This window comes from Sapajus apella, unplaced genomic scaffold (assembly GCF_009761245.1).
Source record: "Sapajus apella isolate SASKATOON/1434 unplaced genomic scaffold, GSC_monkey_1.0 scaffold85, whole genome shotgun sequence".
Lineage (NCBI taxonomy): Eukaryota > Metazoa > Chordata > Mammalia > Primates > Cebidae > Sapajus > Sapajus apella.
In genome coordinates, this window is record NW_022437025.1 from 5,668,731 (window position 1) to 5,689,939 (window position 21,209).

At 47.9% G+C, this 21,209-nt stretch overlaps 1 protein-coding gene across 6 annotated transcripts in view; it reads right to left on the reverse strand.

Annotated features, from left to right (window-relative positions):
* TBC1D14 (TBC1 domain family member 14) overlaps positions 1-21,209 on the reverse strand; it is a 125,491-nt gene that overhangs the window by 11,899 nt on the left and 92,383 nt on the right. For 4 of the 6 annotated variants that reach the window (XM_032254122.1, XM_032254121.1, XM_032254125.1 and 1 more), the window contains 8 exons: positions 20,623-20,705; positions 19,105-19,222; positions 17,122-17,228; positions 13,490-13,570; positions 11,804-11,898; positions 8,965-9,036; positions 8,167-8,295; positions 5,048-5,157 (listed from right to left, as the gene is read on the reverse strand). In XM_032254122.1, coding sequence (XP_032110013.1) covers positions 5,048-5,157; positions 8,167-8,295; positions 8,965-9,036; positions 11,804-11,898; positions 13,490-13,570; positions 17,122-17,228; positions 19,105-19,222; positions 20,623-20,705 — 795 coding nt within the window. The remainder of the gene's footprint in view (positions 1-5,047; positions 5,158-8,166; positions 8,296-8,964; positions 9,037-11,803; positions 11,899-13,489; positions 13,571-17,121; positions 17,229-19,104; positions 19,223-20,622; positions 20,706-21,209) is intronic. The other 2 variants (XM_032254123.1, XM_032254124.1) reach the window with 2 other exon arrangements.

Sequence of the window (21,209 nt, forward strand, 5' to 3'; positions counted from 1 at the left end):
ACATACCCACCTCTGTGCCCCGGAGTCCTCCCTAACCTGAGCACAGCGGGGTTCACATACCCACCTCTGTGCCCCGGAGTCCTCCCAAACCTGAGCACAGCGAGGTTCACAAACCCACCTCTGTGACCCAGAGTCCTCCCCACCATGAGCCCGGCAGCGTTCCAGTCTTTCTCTCCCTGCACTTGGCAGGGGCCAGCAGAAGTGAAGTAAATATTGTGAGCACCGCATGAGAATGCGGGCTCCCACTTCAGCCAGGTCAGGGTGTGCCAATGACGCACAGGCTGCTGCCCCTCCCTGCAAGCAGGTCCCCAGTGTAGGCAGGGGCTGCTCCTCCCTCCTCCACACACCTGTAAAGACCCAGGCGATACCAGATGTGCTCAGCAAGAGCTCCTGCTCCTAAGGCACTCTTGGGGCAACCTGTACCCCAGAGGTGAAGAGCCAGAGATGAGCCATGTGCTAGAGGCAGCAGAAATTCCCCTCGAACCTTTCCTTTAAGGTAGAAACTCGAGGCAATGACAGGATCTCCAAGGATCATTAAACATCATTGCAACAAACGCTAACCGCAACATGGAATGTATTGCCCAATTCTTTTCTTAATTCAAGATTACTTATTATAAAACCCACTCAAACCTCTAGATAATTCTGCCACTGGATGGCATGGGAAATATTTTCAGAAGTTTAATGACCTAAATTCAGTCCTCTTACAAAAAGTAGATCCTTGACAGTGGAAACACTGAAAACTCCGCAGAAGATGGAGACAGCTGACAGGCCCTGCTCTGACCCACGTGCCTCCTGGGGGGAGTGGAAGCCACAGCTAGAGAGGGTCCAGGAAGGTGGTGTCGGCAAGGAAAGCTCATCCTCAGCCTTGACTCCTCATGAGCTACTGGTTAGACAGTAGACAGGGTGCACTGGAGGAGGGACAGGCACCCGACTTTAAGCCCAGGCAGGTGACCCTCAGGCACAGACGCAGTCTTTGACCTAGGACACTGAGCCAGGCATGGGGCCAGGCGCTAGGGACCCAGAGGTCACTCTCGAAGCTTCAACAAACAGGCAGCAGCCAACAGAGGGCATCCTCAAAGTGTGGGTAGAGCTGGGGTGGTGGGAAACAGGCTTGGTGGGCAGACAGTGTGGCAGGGAAGATTTTTCTGACCCCAAGTGTAGTCATCTTAATGGGGTACCCACACAACCACCCAGGACGCTGAGCTGGCCACACCCACAGGCCCCTCAGCCCCTGCTACGAGCAGGAGGAAGGCTCTCTGGCTCAAGCAGTTAGTTGCTAAGCCCTGGAACTGAGCATGCTTTATACCCCCCAGGCACAGTGCAGGCCCACAATGCGGAGGCAGGCCCAGCTGTGATGGGTGTGGATGTGGCTCTGGGAAAGGCGGCCTGATGTAACAGAAAAAGCAAAGGCCCTGAAGGCAGATTGACCTGGACCTCACACCAGGGGTGTGACATTGAGAAGTAGGCCTTGGTGACCTCTGTGCCCAGAACTAGGTACACCTTCTCCTGAACACTGAAGACCACAGTGACAAGGGCTTCCGAAACGGCGGCTTCTAGGACAGGGCCTACGTAAAGTCTATTCTACCCCCTTTGCTTCCTCTCCACTGCCTGCCCTGTTTCTGAGCTTTCAGCTGTCAGCACCCAACAAGGAGCCTGAACCACTTGCGGACCACCAGTAAATGCTGACTCAGAGAATAAATCATGAATATGTGTGGCTTTCCTGTGCTTAGTTCAACTTGAATCTTATACCACAACCTTTCTATAGGCCTTTTGTTTTGGAGATAGAGGCTCGCTCTGTCGCCCAGGCTGGAGTGTGGTAGTGTGATCTTTGCTCACTGCAACCTCTGCCTCCCAGGTTCAAATGATTCTCGTGCCTCGGCCTCCTGAGTAGCTGGGATTACAGCCTAGCCCTGTACTGGAACTGCAAATACAGACTGTATCCTAGCTGGTGCTTATTTCAGAACAGTCAGCACTTCCTCAAGGGTAGGGCCTGGGGAGGCCTCATCGAAGCACAGTGGACAGCATTCACAAGGCCCTAGGCACCAACCAGCTCACAGCACGGAGGCCATGGTGGTGAAGAACCCTTGCTGCTTCCTTTTCACTGACTGTCTCACTGCTCATTGCAGACAGTCCAGTCCACGTTCTCCACTCAACACGCTGGTCCTGTCTCTGGAACCTGAGCAGGGGACCCATTCTATGGGTGCCACTACCTTACACAAACCCCCTTAGAAGACGCTAAGGGAAGTGCACAGCTCTAGAGCTGGCTAGACTCTGAACACCAGGTCTGCATTCGGCTGGCCACAGGACCTTGGCCAATGTATTCTGCCTCTCTGAGCCTCAGTTTTGTTTTTTGTTTTGGAGAGAGAGAGGCTCACTCTGTCACCCAGGCTGGAGTGCAGTGGTGTAATCTTGGCTTGCAGAACCTCTGCCTCCCAGGTTCAAATGATTCTTGTGCCTTAGCCTCCTGAGTAGCTGGGATTACAGGTGTGCACCACCATGCCTGGCGAATTTTTGTATTTTAGCAGAGATGAGAGGTTTCGCCTTCTTGGCCAGGCTGGTCTCGAACTCCTGATCTCAAGTGATCTACCTGCCTGGGCCTCCCAAAGTGCTGGGATTACAGGCATGAACAGGTACACCCGGCCTGAGCCTCCGTTTTTCATCTATAAAACACAAGTGTTACACTGGGCTTGGAGGGGTTGTTCCAAGGGCTTATAGAGGGCATGTGTGAGAAGCACTAGAGTCAATAGATGTGGTGCCCTTTGTCTTTGCCCCTACATGGATTACAGCCATCTTCAGGCCGGAACAGAATCAGACAGCTCTATTCTCCAGGCCTGCATTTTTCACACTACCTGGCATGACCCAGCCAACGGCCAGTGGACTGTGAGGGCAACGAAAGTAGATTGACGCCAGCATTTTTTTTGAATAAACAGAACAGAATACAATACTTCAGAATGCTTCACACGGTCAGGGTTAGGTACTGGGTCACGGAACTCCTGTTCCCAGCATATACACGTGTTAAGTTTCTGCACACACTGGTCACAACTTAAAACGCATTTCCTTTTGCAAGTAAAGGTGGGAAAATTTTGAAAGACACTATTGACTTTCAGTCTAGAATCCTCAAAAGCTAATCGGAAGTCTAAAACAGATAAGGCAGAAGCTGACGGCTCGGCTGGATCCTCTCCCGTCCTCCAGTACTGTGGCTCCAGCCAGGGAATCTGAGGGGCACAGCTCACAGTCAGATGAAGACTGCGGGGCAGCCTCTGCAGGAGTTCCATGTTCACAGGTGTGAAGAAAATCACCATTTGCTGAGTAAAGGTGCTCTTTCAAGTGGGCCCTACACACTTCTATCCAGCACAGCCTGGCAGGCCAGCCCAGCGGTCCCGCCAGGGCAATTCACAGCCCATGTTCACTGTCCTCAGTCTCCAGCTCCTTGTGGGTTCAGCTACAAGATTCAACCTCTAAAACCCTTGTCATTCTTGGCAAAGGTCAGTGAAGTGAAAACAGTCCAGGGTTTAAGACAAAAGCAACAAACGAAGAATCCCAAAGGCACACTCTTGAGGGCACAGACAAGCCTGCTTTAGCTAAGGGGTCGGCTTCCTTTCAAATGATCCTTGAATTTTACCTTCCAGAAGGCCTTTCCCTGCTGAAGAAAGTAGGCAACAGCAACAAAACCGAACCAGCCAGCTATCCGTTCACAGCGGCTGTACATTTACCACACAGTTTAGTGGCAAAGGCTGAACGGGCCTTTCTGGTAGAGTAGTACCTTCTTTACTTCTGTGAGTTGGGTGGTGCCACACGGTCACCCTGTGGAGTTAATCAATGGGGTCTCCAGATGAGGAACGGGGGCTCAGACGGGCTTCACGGCCTTCACCAAGGCCACAAGGCAGTAACGGGAGAAGATGCGTTTGGGCTGGGGCTGCTGGATCCCGCAGGCACCCTCTTCCCACTGTGTGATCTGAGAGGCTGCTCCCTTCCACGCACAGGCCTGCCAGCCCTCTTACCTGCCGCTCAAATACGGTGCTCTTGGGCTAACAGCTGCACCCCATCCTCACAGCATGAAGACCTGCCTGGCTGACTGCTGCTGCCCAGATCTCTCGGGGTCCTCGTGTCTGCCTCAGGGAGCCCCTACTTACATGTCCCACAGGCACCTCAAAGTCACCCGTCCAAAGTCAGATCCACCAACCGCCCCAACCGCATCTTCTCCCTTTGTCTCTGATCTCAGCTGAAGGCATCAGCAAATCCCCTCCCCAGTCTGCTGTCAAGAGCTGACCATGATTCTTTGACAGATCCACAACATTCCCACTCACTTCGGCATTTTTCCCCTTAATTTGTCTCTCTGTTCCCAGGCTCTGCTGCCTCCCAGGTAACTTAAAACTCTCAGCTCACTCTGCCCCACACTCATCCCAAGCAGAAGCCTTCTGCCACTCCCCCCGGCCCTGCAATCCTGCCCAAGCTCCAGAGCTTGGGTCTAAGAGCCACCGTGACCTGGCCTCCCAACCTCATTGCCTGTTGGCCTCTGCCCTTTATTTTCAGCCTCAACACAAGGGAACCTGGCTACGGTGCCCGTGCCCGCTGACTCTGGAATGGCACACGCACTTGTTACCTTTGCTCCATGCACTCTGACCCCTGCGCTGGGTCCAGGACCTCCTGCTTTCCAAGATAGCACTCATTTCACATGGACAGTGGCCACGGACACATTTGTCTCCCACAAGCCAGGAGCTCCTGACAGGCAAGAGCTGGCCTTCTCCTCGTTCCACCTCTGTACGCAGCAGGAGCCTGCACGGCCCGGTGCTAGGGTCAGGCCGTTTAAGGAATGGACAGCACTTGGGAAACAAGCAGGTGTGAGGTACCATTTCCCCATGAGGGAGTGCAGGAGGGCCAGGTGGAGGCACTGATGGTCATAAAACTCAGGGGCAGGGCCATCAGGGAAGGCTGGAAAGCAGGACATGAGGACTCAGCCGGGCCATGAAGAAGATGGCAGAGAGGAGAAGGAAGAACGGGCAACGGCTGAGAAATGCTCCGGAAACATAGGGAAAGCCGGTCTTACCAATCAATTAGGTAGATATCTGGAGTTAAGTTGTTCTTCTTGAAATGAGCAAATAATTTCGGCAAATTTTCTTCAAAGAATACCTCAAATGCAGCAAAGTAAGTCAACATCTAGGGAGATAATATGAAATTCATTAAGAAACTATCTGCACAAGTTTCCAATTTACAAAAATGTCAATATATGTATACCTTTAGACTCTAACAGTTACCTTCTTATGTAATTACTAATACACTTTCAATGGCAATTCATTCTAGGTACTACACAAATTATAAGCAAGCTCTATTTCTAATCTTCACAATAGCATCAATAGCTACACTTTATCTTCTTCAATGTACAGAAGGGGAACCGAAACCCAAAGCGGTTACGTAACTTGCCAAATAAGGGCACAGCCTTGGTACGTGGTGATGCTGGGAATGAATTTGTGCCCTCCCACTGCAAAGGTTAAGCGTGTATAGACTCACTCACTCTTTCCTAAAAACCAGGAATGTATGAACTATGTACAAGTATTTGGAAAAGCAGGCAGGTCTCGTTCCCTCCCCTGGCACCTCTGGGGGACTACACTACTCATGTCTAAGTCAAGGCCACACCGCTCCAGCTGACAGATGCAGACCTTCAAATGCAACGAAGGAGAAAACACTACAGGGAAAGGAGGGTGTTGCAGCCTGCAGTTTACGGAGCTGGCTTCTCAGTGGTTTACAGTTTTTCAGGAAACAAAACGTACAAAGCTGGGAAGCCACGCTGACAGCAGAAAGAATCGCGGCTGGGCAACACTCTCTGATGGTGGCCCGGTTCTCCTCCAGTGCTCAGCAGCTGGGCGCCTGGGGGCAGATCACAACTCTGGTGTCTGCTCATCGAATACAGGGGCTGGACTGTGGACAGTGGCTCCCAAAAGGGGTGATTCTGCCTCTAAGGGAACACTGGTCAATGTCTGGAGATACTCCTGGTCATCGCAACCGGGGGCAGGTGCTGGCTGCACGACTGTGTGGAGGCTGGGAAGCTGCTGAGCGCTCTCCAGTACACAGCACACCCCCCAGCAGAGTTGCACAGCCCTAATGCCAACAGGGCTGCTGGGGAGGAAACGTGCTGCTGTGATGAAGACCCCACTCAACATTACCACGCTATGGTTTTTCATTAAAAATACAAGCTACAATTCCTAAGCACAATTTCCATCACATTTCCAAAGAGAAAGCTGGGGTCTTATCTTCGAAATCAGAAGAAATTTAGATGGAAATCATTTAATTATTTATAAAAAGATAAAATTTACATGCCGTAATCATTTCCAGGAATTAATATCGTAAGCAACATAATGCCAGTATATACAGTGCCAATGAGTTATTTCAAGAGTAAGAACATTTCCTAAATAATTTTTTTTCTGTTTCTGACCATTACTTTTCTTGGAAAGGTAAGTTTTTACCTGATTATAAAAGTCATACCTGTAAACACTCACTGTAGAAAACTTAGGAAACCTACAAACACTATTAATCCGTAATTTAACCGTCCATAAACACTACGAATCTGGTGGCATATTTCCTTGTATTGTTAAACACGGTAGCCACTACAGTTTATGTTTTATCTTACATACCTTTGAAGAAATCAGTATCTTGAACACTTTCTCACAATGCAGTTCTTTGCAAGCATCGCTAGTGATCACTTACCAAATTTTAATTTACCATTCTGTATTCTCCTAAGCCCATTTTCACCTATTTTCACATTTACAATTGTAAATAAGTGTGCAATTACTATCTTTGTGCATAACGCTTTGTCCACATTTAGGCCTTTCCTGGAAGTGATTCTTATGAGCAGAACTGCACACCAATGCTATTTACAGCTACTGATACTTAATACGAAGCTGTCTTCCAAAAGGACTCTGCCAATTTATAGTCCTGGTAACAGCTACCAAATCTGCCAACAGCTTCTAAAGATGTTATGTATGTACTATTTGAGCAAGACACCCTCAGTAAACCTTAAGATATCGAGGAAGAAATACTCCTTAGCTGATCTAAACTATTAGATCATTTTAGTCTTGGAGTATTGGTAATAATTATTGGCAAATCAAGACAATGATGGCTGGGCACAGTGACTCACACCTGTAATCCCAGCACTTTGGGAGGCCAAGACAGGTGGATCACTTAAGGTCAGGAGTTCAAGACCAACCTAGCCAACATGGCAAAACCCTATCTCCACTAAAAATACAAAACTCAGCTGGGCATGATGGCAGACACCTGTAATCCCAGGTACTAGGGAGGCTGAGACATGAGAATCACTTGAACCCAGGAAGCGGGGGTTGCAGTGGGCCAAGATCACACCATTGCGCTCCAGCCTGGGTGATAGAGCAAGATCCTGTCACCAAAAAAATAAAATAAAAAAAGGCTGACGGGCTTGTTGAATCGGTGACTTCTATGCTACGGAAAGAACAAAGGCTTAGGAACCAGAATGGATTCAAATCTCGGCTCCTTCACTTACCAGATCTTACCAGATGCATGCCCTGAACGAGCGAGTCCCTTTACTCTGAATCTTAACACGTCACCGGGACCGTGCAGCCAGCTCATCTGGGAGGCGTAAGTCCCACCCCCACTGTCGCCTCCTCCCGCTTATGTAGTGTCATAAAGACTAAAGCAGTCCACTAAACAAACGGCTGCCTTTTGAAGAACGAAGGAGGTATGGTCTTCAGCGTGCCTCCTTTCTCCCGAGTGTGGGCACACTTCATGAAGCTGGGTGACAACGAGCAGCAACACAGTTCGATTATGATGTGCTCTACGTAATAGGCCCAAATGTGGGCACTGCCATCAAACCGTGCCTTTGACACCAAGTGTGTACATTTAAGCAGGAGCCACACTTCCTCCTTCATTAAAGAATATGTTTTCAAAAATACAGGTAGTTTTTTCTGAGAACACGTATTAAGAAACCCAGACATATGGCTACTAACCATGTCTTTTTAAGCTTACGTGCGATCCACTGCCCAAATCATCCTCCACCTTATAGTGCTGCTCACTCTAAACAGCTCTTCACAGAGGGAGAATGTATTCTTGTATTCTTTTTTCCACTGAAAACACAGACGAGTAAACAACTCTTGACATTAAAGACACAGCACCCAGGGCCCGAACACAGAGGATACTCACAAGGCCATGGTCCACTCTGAAAAACGCCATTTGACAGGGTTTATTCAAAAGATTAGAAAAAGCAATAAAGGCATCTGCAGTATCTAAGTTCAAGATCAACACTGCCGCTATAAAGGACATGCCCTGAACCTGAGAAGGGAGAGAAAGGGACGTTAAAATCAGCGGCCACAGGGTCAGAGCGGCTCATCCATTTCATCAGGGACAAACCTGACACCCTCACGCTAGAAGGGTCCACACAAGCATCCCACACCACCCTCCACCTGATGCCGAGCTGCCCTAACTCAGAACTACTACTCTGTCACCTCAGTCACCTGGCCTGCTCCCACCCCGCAAACAGAAAACCCTAAAGCGCCCTCTTAGGCCCTCTGCATCTGCAATACTGCTCTTTCCTGTGTCCAGTGTCCCAGTGCTATAGGCACGTATCTATATAACTCAGTAAGCTTAATATCAAACCATGCGTGCGCACACATTTGCGAAGCCACAGAAGTATCAGCAGTGCTTTTTAATGGTTACTGCTTTTAAAGTGGTTAAGGCTTCTTTGATTGAACATTGGGGAAAAAAATCACATGCAAAAAATGAAAATCGCATTCAATTAAAATGTGATTAATGCCCCAGAGTGGCCATGACAACTCAATTTCTTTAAGAGGAAACTGAGTCAACTCACTTACCCCAAGACTTTTCATACTCCTCGGTAAAAACGAAGGCACTGGCTTGACATTTGCAGCTAACATGTGCTGGACAGTATCTGACTTTCTTTTTAGATAATAACATTATAGAATACTGAGAAACTTCACTTACATAACCCACATCTGGTCGGTAACAAGTATAAGCGCCCAAAATACTGTGCAGCGTGTCATGATATGGACCACCCTGAAAGGATCAACACAGCAAAACACATGCGTAAGTATGGTTAGTGCTCAGAGGGGCATCTCAGGTTACTACTGCTGCCACCAGCCACTCCTGCTATTTTCAGCATTATGAAATATGCCAAGCATGATGCCAGCAGCTCTATATGCATATGGAATTCAACCAATTACCCATTCACAGCCAGAGAAGTCTGCAGCTCACGCTATGACACTGCTCTGAAAAGAAGCTGGCAGGCCAGGCAGGAGCATCACCCTAGACCAATATGCTTTATTTGGCTCCTGCTGTGTAACTGTGATCCCTTTCAAAGTCACCAGGAAAGCCAGGTGTCCGGGGTCTCTCCAAAGCAGGTGACTGCTCAGTGTCACTCAGATTGTCTGCCTCTCTTCCCTAGCTTATCATTCTCCTGGTTTCTGTTGTTTTTTCTGAATGGCAGGTTTAGGAAATAAACTCTCCGAAGTCGTGGTGGCTACCATGTTGTTTAAAAATTTTCCCAGCTCTCCCATCCCTCTAACATCTCCACTTGTTCCTGTAACTGCTTCCAAAACTTAAAGTGTTAGAATTTTTTTCCCAATGGAGCACAGCTCACTGAAGTTAACAAGTGAGAAGATACTACAAAAGGGCTGGCCGAGTCCCAAAAACTTCCTATGTCTACCAGGTACCTACACCTAACACAAGGAGTAAAAATCACACATGGTTAAAAGACAAGGAAGTCATCCCACAGGTGACCTCAGGTGCTTACAAAGGAATGCCATGGCCCAGACCATCATGTTCCAGCACGTTAAAAGAGGTAAGTAAAAGAAGAGACAGTTCCAAATCACAGAGGGACAAAAGGAAAAATCGCAATGAGAGGGTAAAAATGATAACGACCAGGGATAGGGTGGGGATGGGGGTCTGCAGTAGCACCAAATGCCCAGGTGGCAGCAGAAGTGTGATGACAGAGTGGTGGGCGAAGGCCAAAGAAGCTTTTTTCCGGGTTTTCAATCCAGTGTAGAGATCTCTCAACCCTGGTAGAAAGTAGCTTAGCAGCCTTTCTAATGAGCAGAGATCGAGTGTGCTAAAAAGCAAGCAATAACAGTGGGAGGGAGAGTGGGGGAAGCGAGGTGTCCAACAGCAGTTAAGGGCATTTAAAATCAGGAAGTGCCATCTCCTAGCATTGTTTTCTCATTTCAGAAATGACATTTAGCACCAAATGAGACGGAAGGATCGAAATTACAACAGTAGAAAGCCTTTTAAGTTAAAAACACTTAGCTCCAAGAGAAGTTGACTGGTGCTCGCTTTTCTTGTTTATCCTTGGCCTGGATAAAACTTTGTCCCAGGTGCACTCGTCCTTAGACTGGCATTTGGTGGCTCTTTGAACTTTGCTTGGACTTAGTTGTCTTTTAGTTTCAAATTATGTTCAAAGAGATTTAATAACAACAAGCACTGTTATCTGCCAAGTACTGTCAACAGCGTTGTTGGGCTGGTATGATCACCCCCGTTACAAATGAACAAGCTAAGGCTCAAAAAGATTGATTTACTCAAAGCTAGTAAGAAGGCAATCTGTGATTAAAGCCCAAATCTGTTTGAAATAAAAGGTGAAACATCTTTCTAGAAAGCCAGCTCTCCTGGATCCCTCTGAGAGCCTGATGAGGGACCACGTGAACCGTCAGTGTGGAAGGGCCTTTGGGCTGGGGGAGAAAGCCTTTCCCCTCCAATAGCAAGAACCAGGAGAAGCAGCTCCAAGACAGCGATGCAGGGCTGCAAAGCCTATGGAGACTAACGGGGGAGAAAAGAGCAAAGACGCTGGAATCTGCCCTGTGGGAGAAGTGGAGTTCCAGGAAACAGGCTCCCAGCTAAGTCAACTGCCTGCCGCAAGGCAGCACGGTGCTCACTGGGCTCATGCGCCAGACACCACCAAGGCTGCTGGTAGCTTTATAGATTCCCTCACTTTCCTCTTCTGAAACAACTTCTGAAGACCCACATGGAAATCCACAAAGATGAGAACCTGACTGAGTAAAGGCAGTGAGAACAGACAAGGGACAGGTGCAGAGGTATTCTGCAGGGACAACTGCCCCCCAAAAACCCATTATAGATAAGAAAAGGGTCAAAAGACCCCTAGATCAACGTCTGCTGGCTCAAAGCATGGAAGGTCTTTAAAGAGTTCAGCTCAGATGACCCCAAAACCTACTGCTGGCAGCCCTGTCCTGCGCCCAGATGGCCACGGGGGGCTCCACTCTGCTTTTCCTGCCATCAAAGGAGCCTGTCCTATCTCCCACAGCTGCACTGTTCTCCCGGTCTACCTGCTCAGAGACCTGTCAACTCAGCTCGGCCACCCACCCTGGCTGCACCCAGCTGCCAAGGATTTCCCTTTCTCACACCAGTTCACTGCCCTGGGCTCATCTGAGCCGAAGCCCATTACACCGCGATGGCCTTGCTGATTGCAGACTGCTGCACAGTCCTGAGAGCAGAGCAGTGTCCAGGAAAGTACCAGCAGACAGAGCCATGGGGACCCTCTCAGACCAGACCTGCAGGGACTCTGAGACACGTATCTCAAGAGGAAGACAGAATTGTCTTTTGGAGAACAAGTATGGACATACTAAATATTTGTTGGAAAGAATCAGTTACATTTATTTTAAAAAGTCTAAATGTATTTAACAGTAATATCCACTCTACCTCCTAATATCCCCCCAAAAACCTAAGTACCTTTCAAACTTGACAACGGATATATGCAGTTCAGCATCTATGAATTTTAGACAAACACACTTGAAAGCAACAAGTCACCACGACTTACTTGCTGGAAAATGCAGAGATTAGGAAACGTTCTAGAAATGTCCAGTTTAATAAGCTCCAGACTGGCTTCTCTGTCTGCTGCTGAAAAACCAGCATCTGTCAAAAGATGCCAAAAATCATTACATTCCTTGTGGGCATGAGTGTAGAACAATTATGAGGCTTTGTAGTTTTACAAGAATGAAACATGAAAAAAAGTCCTTCAGAAGTACACTGACCTAATCACAACTTAACTCGGAGTGTACCTTCAGAGTGTGTAATAGTGTGTAGAGTCTCTTACTTTAGAGAACAAAATATCTTATGACACCAGCTAATTCTAGATTATCATTAGGTATTTTCCAGAGTTTGAAATCAAAATCTAACATATTACCTGTCATCAATAACAATCAGTGGGAGGCAAAAACAAGTAGGAGAATAAACACAAATAAACTCCAAGCATAAAAACACACACACACATCACTGATCGATCATAAACTTCTTCAGTGTCAACTCACTGTATATAGAAACTACTGCGGTATCATAAACTTGTAACATTTCTTTTTTATCTTTTGGTAAAGATAGGGTCTTTTTTTGTTTCCCAGGCTGGTTTTGAACTTCTGGTCTTAAGTGATCTGCCCACCTCAGCCTCCCAAAGTGGTAGAATTATAGGCACGAGCCACTGTGCCCAGCCAGTGTATAATATTTCTAACAAGTCATCATAAATAATTTGTTTTATGCTTTTTTGAATTCTAATACCACAGACTGTAAAAATGATCAGTAAAATAATGTGCTTCTTAACCAACAGAAGTAATCATTCTTGTGTGTTATGGAAAATTCCAAAGGCATAATCTAGTAAACATGCAGTGTTCTTGTCTCTGTAATTCTGAGTTCCTCTATAAGTCAATATTCAACTAAAAGTCACGTGAACAACTTTAAAGAAAAAGACACTGATGACAACCGGCCCTGCAGCATGTCAGGATACAAACAACTGTCAGAAACTAGGAAATCCTATTTCTTTTCTTTTTTGGGTTTTTTTTTTTTTTTTTTTTTTGAGACAGAGTCTTGTTGTTCTATCACCCAGGCTGGAGTGCAGTGGCGAGATCTTGGCTCACTGCAACCTCCACCTCCAGGGTTCAAGTGATTCTCCTGCCTCAGCTTCCTGAATAGCTGGGATTTCAGGTGCATACCACCACATCCAGTTAATTTTTATTTGCTTTTTTTTTTTTTCTTTCAGATAGAGTCTCACTCTATTGCCCAGGCTGGAATGCAGTGGTGCAGTCTTGGCTCACTGCAACCTCCACTGCCCAGGTTCAAGCGATTCTCCTGCCTCAGCCTCCCAAGTAGCTAGGATTACAGGCATCTGCCACCAGCCTGGCTAATTTTTGAATTTTTAGTAGCGACGGGGGTCTTGCCATGTTGATCAGGCTGGTCTCAAACTCCTGACCTTGTGATCCACCTGCCTAAGCCTCTCAAAGTGCTGGGATTACAGGCATGAGCCACCACACCTGGCCAATTTCTTATAAAGCTTTCTTCCTTTAATTTTTGTTTTAAAAAAAAAAAAAAAAAAAAAAAAAACAACGCTTTTCTGGTGAAGCTTTTTATGAATCCACATCAATCTCTACTGTAGTTAAGTAAACTTCCTTCACTACATAATAAAGAATGACAAACATAATTGACCACAACAGCACGCTGGTTTTAGAACAGACTCTACCTTCGTTCTCTAGTTCGGAGCCTCCTGTGCTAAGGGACCGCCACCTCTCCTTGGCTCGAGCAAGACAGATGTCAAAGAGCTCTGGAAGAAAAGCCTCTGGGTAAGTGTTTTGTGCACATGTGAGTATCTTTCATCAAAACCACCACAGAACACAGTACTATTTCCTTCAAATACTTAAGTTCAAGTATAATAGGCTTAATGCACACTTAACAAGCTACTCAAACAATTCCCCCCAACTTAGTCTGAGACTAATTTTATTGTTTAAAGACACAGCCTTAAACAAAGAAAGATTCCACACATCACTACCATTTACTCTATGACACAGCCCACTCACAAAACTGCCTTGTTTTGGTCTTTGTGACTTATCTACTGCCTCTCCTAGACCGCATGCTCCCTGGGGGGCAAGATGGTGAAGCTCTCTCACACCCTCCGCATCCAGAACACACAGCTCTGGAACCAGCACAGAGCAACCCAATCAGTGAATGTCTCGATGACAGAGGGAGGGACGGAGGGACCAGCAGAGACTCATCGGGTTTCAAGTAAGGACATGAGGCAGCTGCCCTCCACCTGGCACAGGCCTCCTCGTCTTGCTGCCTGGCAGTGGAGCAGGAATGGAGGGGGGGATCCCAGGAAGACACAGAAGCCTCAGAAAACAGGACTCTTGCTGGCAGAGAAGAATCATGACTGCCTCCAAATCTCCATACTTAGAACTTATTTTTGTGACAGTTCTCTCTGGGTAGTTTGGTAATATTTAAGCAATAAAACTTTACTAGCCTACACAGACCTCCACAGGTATATCCATGCCCCATTCTTCTTCTAAGAACAAGTGTGAAGGCTGAACCCACAGAGCTCCCTCTCAGCGCCCTGTTCCCCCACAGAGCCCAGTCGCAGGTGCTTCCTGGTCTTCTGGCTTTTTCTTTTTTTTTTTTTTTTTTTTTTTTTTTTTTTTTTAGAGTCTGATTCTTGCTCTCCCACCCAGGATGGGGTGCAGTGGTACAATCTCGGCTCACTGCAACCTCTGCCTCCCGGATTCAAGCGATTTTCTTGCCTCAGCCTCCTGAGTAGGTGGGATTACAGGTGCGTGCCTGGCGCATTTTTGTTTTTTTAGTAGTGGGATTTGGTCATGTTGGCCAGGCTGGTCTCAAACTCCTGACCTCAGATGATCCCCGCCTCGGCCTCCCAAAGTGCTGGGATGACAGGTGTGAGACACTGTGCCCGGCCACACCTTCAGCTCTGATGTTCCTGATCAGCTCCCAGATGTCTCAGATTACACACAGTCACTAGTCTATCACTGAGACTTTCATTGCAGCTACCCATGGAATTTTTAGCACTTTATTTTTCCCATCATTACTTTTGGAAAATACAGTAGCGCACATCTGCCTTCTGGGCAGTGCACACTATTTTATTAAAGTGTAATGCCAATTCTGCTTCACTATTATAGTATCAGTTTCCAAAGCAGTAACTTAGCAGGTGTGCTCCCAGGACAATCCCACACTGCCCTGAGCTGGTGCCTCATGCACCTGGTGGCACTTCTGCCTGCTGTCCACCTCTAGGAGGCAGGCCAAGCTTTGGTCATTTCAGCAGGAGGTAGATGAAAACCCTGTGTGGCTGTGACCACTAGGGAGTCACTTCCCAAGTGAGGCATTTGACAGTGAAGTCACACAGGCTGGCAGCCTCGGGTTCAATGGGTCACAGTGTCGACAGTTTTGAGATTCTCCCCTGTGACTTTACTGGTGTGTACTGGGGAATGCTGGAGGCTGGACGGCTACTACACCTTCTTCCCAGACCCCCTGCTCCAATGTCCAAGTACAAGATTGACAGGGGCCCTAAAAGTGAAGTTTGAATAGTATTATTAGGTCGACTTTCAGTAAGTTTCCAATCGTACAACCACAAGAGCAAAACCTTGGGGCTCTCCAAGTCAGAACATGGGCTTTAGGATCAGCCTGGGCTAGGAGCAGAGTCCTGGCCCCACACACACGAGCCAGAGGCCTGAGCACAGGCCTAGTCTTTCCAGGATGCTGAGCCTTCTCAAGAAGAAAATGAGGTCAAGGTCACGCTACCAATATTAAATAAGACCCATAAGTAAGAGCCTAATATGATGCTTGGTACTCAGTAACCAAGATCAATTATGTTCTTACACTGGCTTTAAGACATAGTAAAACTGGAATTAAGCAGGACCCTATCAGGTGGCATTCATTCACGAAGCAGATATTTCTTAAGCGCCTGCCACATGCGGAGACCTAGGCTGGGTAAGGGTGACAGGGCAGACAGCACAGCAGGTGAGGCCCCAGCTTCCCGAGCCACTGGTGCTAGTGGGGGCCACTGACACTGCCTGGCTCACAATACAAGACAGACACAGTTTACACAAACTAAGCCAATATCGAGGCTTAGACAAATGTCTCAGACTTACATCTAAACATGTAACTGATTCATCATCTGTTTAGCCCAATCTACAACACTATGGTCCATAGGTTTTAATTTAAATAAAATCCACCTAGAAATCAGTGAGAAGCAAAATTAAACACCTACACAGACATACAAGTACTGTGCACTACATCCAATCTGCAGAGACACAGTTTAGAAATAAATGCTCAGCAATTTCTCCAAACCTCAACTTCGGAGGATGCTTTTAAAAAACCATTTCCACAAGTTAAATGTTATTCATCTTCTCACACAGAGATGTTGAAACAAAATTTTGGCAGGTACGGATTTAGCCATAAGAGGGAGTTTCAGGCCCCCACGTTCCTCTGTAGGACCACATTACACAGAAGCCAGTCGCCAGTCAGCCAGCTGATGCTAGCTGTCAAGATAAAAACAACCACCAAAACCCCAACCAGAGAGTGAAGATACAAACCGACTGTCTAAACCCAAAGGCCTTCATGAACATAAAATCCACACCATCAACTCCCCAGGCAGCTCCTAGGCCCCAGAAAGGGCAGGAAGGCAGCCCCATCTTTCCACAGCTCAGACTGCAGGCAGGGAGGCAGAAATGAAAAGAACGGCTGCCATTATTAAGCACTTAATTTGAAGTCCGTGAGCTCCCGGCATCTGTTTCACTCTGGAAGTGCTGCAGGAGTACGCGGGACACCTGGGCAAATTAATTCAGTCTCAGGGAGGAGGAGTAGACCTAACACCAGGAAGGATCGGTGAGCATGCTTCTCACCCAGCCGACAAACCCACCAAGGACCCCAGTCCCAGCACAGTTATGTTGTCCCCTTCAAGGCTGCCTGAAAAAAAAAATCCCGCAAAATACCAACAGACACCCTCGTATAGCAAACACCTCCACAGCAAGGACCACCTGACCCTTCCACTCTCACGTCCCAAGCAAGCCTTGCCTTCCTAGGACTTTGATCTGCGAAGCTCAGGCACCTCCCCCGGATGCTCTGAGTCCCATCTTTCACGTCCCCTCTACTCCAGGGCTCCTGCGTGGTGCTGTCAGGTAACTGGAGGGCACAGCACTAAACCCAGGCCTCCCGACCGCCCCTCTCTCCTGAAGGACACAGTCTCCTGGCCTCTCAAGACATAGCTTCATGGCAATGGCTACCATTCTTCCCAACAGGGCAAAAGGGGGAGAAGACACCACAGGGCCTGGGGGTGGACTCCCTGAGCCCGGGATCATGCAAGCCACTCACCGTGGGTGATATTTAACTCGTTGCCAATGGCTAAGCTCCAGACTTTGCCTCTCACACTTGGAGGGATTCCCTGCCACCATAAATCTCGAACTTTTCTAGAGCACCACCTGGACAAAAAGGGAAGCAAGAGTTTATGAGTTTGTTCTATGCAAAGACATCCGTCTACCTGTGTGCCTAGCCGCGAACCACCAGGAGCTGGGATGCACCGCTGTATCCAGCACAGCCCCTGCCCTCAGGGAGCTTAGAGTCCAGGGCTCTGTAAAGTGAAATCAACAATCCCCTTCCGCTGGGCAGCTGCCGTGGCAGGTATGGAAGAGTCCCACACAGAGGGTGCACCACGAACCAGAGGGCCCAGGCACCACTCTGGAGCCAAGCCCTGAATGACCTGAGCACATGAACGATGTGAAGGACTTTCTGAGCAAAAATCGCAGGGGGAAGCAATGGCCTGGCTCCTACAGGAACAGGACATAGCTGGGAGCGGTAAGGAGTGCCAGGCGGCAGTGCAGCAGCACTAGCAACAGAAGCAGACCCCAGCAGAGAGCCAGCAGGCAGCTGCCGCACCAACACAGGCCTAGTGCCCACTGCTGAGAACTGCTGACTTACAACATTCTGGACTGTACAGTCGTTCCGCTCCGCTGGGACAAGGAACACACACTGCCAACAGCCTGGGCAAACCAGACCTCCAAGGTGCCTCTGAACACAGCATCGTGGGGCACACGGGCTTGAGGCTGCAGAAAGCAGGCTGCATCCTAACTGCACCCTTACCTGCCGTATCCAAGCAAACGATCTCTCCTCTCTGAACCTATACCATCCTCTCGAAAGTCAAGATGATGATGCCTACCCTCAAGGGCTACTGTGAGGATTGAGATAAAGTACAAAAGCACCCAGCACAGTGCCAGGCGGTGTCTGTGTGCAGTCAATGGCGGCCACGGCATGTCTGCATGCATTCACATCACATCCAACCCAGGGCGGTGTAGGACAGACCAGAGTGGTCTCCCTCTCTGGGAGCAGCAAGCATTCTGAGAACCTCTGTTCTTATGACTAGATTCCATCTGAGAACAGGTATAAAGTGTTTCCTGAAAGCATCAAGCCTTTTGAGGACGGTACCTTAAAAAGCATGCTCTGAGCATATCTTCCTAGTGGAGACCCTGAGCAGGGCCATGTGACCCCTGCAGTGCTGACATGTGGGATGAGAGCAGAAGGGAAGCTGGCATCCAAGCTCCCAGCATGCCTGTGCGCAGCCCTGGGACTTCCACCCACACACTGGCCCCCACCCATTCTGAACACAGGAGAATAAAAACAGGACCCACAGCTGCCCCTTGGATGTAAAGAGGGCAGCAGCTGCCAGACTCTGGTGGGTGCACTCTACCGGACACTGGGGTCACTATCCTCAAAGAGAGGAAGACAGAAGCCTGAACAGACAGCTGCGTGCACAAACAGAACCACAGGCTCCCAGAGCTAGGGTGGGGGCAGGAAAGTCTTCCCTGAACTCTGAAGAGCACACAGGAGTTACCTGGCTGAGGAGGTATAGGACAAGAGCACCTGGGCACAGGGCTTGGAACATGTGAGGCAGACACAGGGTTAAAAGCAGCAATACCTACGGGGGGGCTCTCTAGGGAGAGGGCTCTATAGAAGTGGAGGAGAGGCATCCGAGGGTGAGGCTGCCAAGGAAGGCAGGCCACCTCACTGAGGGTATTGTCCGCTAAGCTAAGGATTGGAATGGTATACTGAGAGTCACAGCAAGTTACTGAAATTCTAGGTAAGGAAGGTGACACGGACTCATGCTTTAAAAGCTGGCTCAGGAGATAAGAAGAAGGTGAACTGGAAGGCGCAGGCTGAGCCAGGGCAGAGCGAAGGAAGATGACACGACTTCAACTCGCTGCATCCAGGTTGTCACTGCCAGCTACGACGACTGCAGCTGTGGGCCACAGATTCTAGAAAGAAAAGCTCTGCAGTTCAGCCACACCCAGGGCCATGTCTTACATTGTTTCCCAGTTAGGTAAAATCTCGTTATTCCAAGTGAGCACAGCGTTTCCAATGCTTTCCTCCACTCTGCATCTTTCTTCCAGCTGCTTCTTCCTCCGCTGGGCTTCTTTCAGTTCTAGAAATTACAGTTTAGAAAAACAACGATCTATTAACTGATATGCACCATTTCCAAGCGAGGTAATTTTCCTGTCACACTGCAAACACACCAGGAAAACAGCCCTGAAGCCCAGCGGACATCAGCCCCTGCGGCGTGCTCCCCACCCGATGGACTTAGAATAACATCTATACAGGAAAGTACACAATAAGAATATAATTGAGTTACCACGAAACAGAAAAATCCCTGAAACTACCATCCTGATCAAAACCACCGAACATTACTGGAACACTGGAAGCTGCTCCTGCGCTACCAGCCCTACGCCCTTCCAAATTCAGGCTGCTCCATGCTGACTTCTAACAGCTCAGGCATTATTCTGGGTTTTTTTTTTTTTTGAAGATAGAATCTTACTCTGTCACCCAGAGTGGGGTGCAGTGACACGATCTTGGCTCACTAAAACCTCCGCCTCCTGGGTTCAAGCAATTCTCCTGCCTCAGCCTCCTGAGTAGCTGCAATTACAGGCACCCACCACCATTCCCGGCTAATTTCTGTATTTTTAGTAGAGATGGGGTTTCACCATGTTGGTCAGGCTGGTCTTGAAGTCCTGATCTCAAGGGATCCACCTGCCTTGGCCTCCCAAGTGCTGGGATTACAGGCAGGAGCCACCATACCTGGCCTCATTTTTAATTTTTTTTTTTTTAGAAAGGCAGACTGCCACATGCAGCACCTCGTTTGGATGTGTCTGGAGACTGGGAAGCTTGACAACCCTATATTCTCCTACAAATGGACCGTGAGAACCTGTCTGGAGACTCTAGCAGGGGAGTGCAACTACTCATGTCCCCTGACCAAAGACTGGTCCTCTGGGACAGTCATTCTCTTTGATCAAACACACAGCTTCAAGAGGGATGCACATGGAACGCTGGCAGGGAAGGGGATACTGGGCTAGCCAGCAGACCAATCGAATCAACCCTGGTGATCAGTGGGGTGACAGGGATGAGAGCCAGATCACCCTCATATCCACGTTACTTATTTTTAAAATCTCCTAGAAAAAGAGCTTAAGCGTTGCAAGGGATTTTATCAAAACCGATCACAACTTCTTGGAAATTTTAAAAACAGCCCAGAGAGGGAAAGAAACACCCATGTGGCTGATGGCCGAAACTTGCTGTGGTCTAGTATTTTCATCCAACACAGTCACTTTGCTCAGGTAAGTTCACAGTGCTGTTCTCTTGAACTAAGCTACCAGGAATGGGTAGTGAAAACATGTTTTTTTGTTTGTTTGTTTGTTTGTTTTTTACTGTTAAACTACAAATTTCAATGGCTGAAGTTCAGGTTCTGTGATTCCAAAAGGTAAAAAGAAAATAAGCAGAAAGACACAACTCCTGCGCTGCCTGCTCTAACCCAGCAAGTGTGAACCCTGTTACCTCGCTTTTTGGCCTGAACCACCATTTCTTCATACTGCTGTCTGTGCTTCTGAGCTTCTTCAGCTGGTTTTGCTGGGAGATTTCTTGATGGGAAATAAATAAGTTTTGATCATTATAAATACCACATAAAAGTCTTTGGGTAAAAGATCTGAAGCATAATTTCCTAAAAAAATATAAAGCTCAAACACAAAAACTCATTTTGTTTAAGATTACACAGTTATTTCACAAACTTCTTTAATACTTTCTTACAAAAACAAATTCACTATAAAACAAATCAATGATAAAGAATAGCAGGAAGAAAATAATAATTATCCACAACTGTAAGAGCAATAAACATTTAATCTTTTGGGATATTTTCACCCCACACTCCAAAGACTGCATACACTAATAACCGTCAACACTTAAATGTTCTTTTTTTTTTTTTGGAGGAGTCTTACGTGTCCCCCAGGGTGGAGTGCAGTGGTGCGATCCCTGCTCACTGCAACCTCCACCTCCTAGGCTCAAGTCAGTCCTCCTGCTTCAGCCTCCTGAGCAGCTGGGATTACAGGTGGCTGCCACCCTACCCAGCTAATTTTTGTATTTCTAGT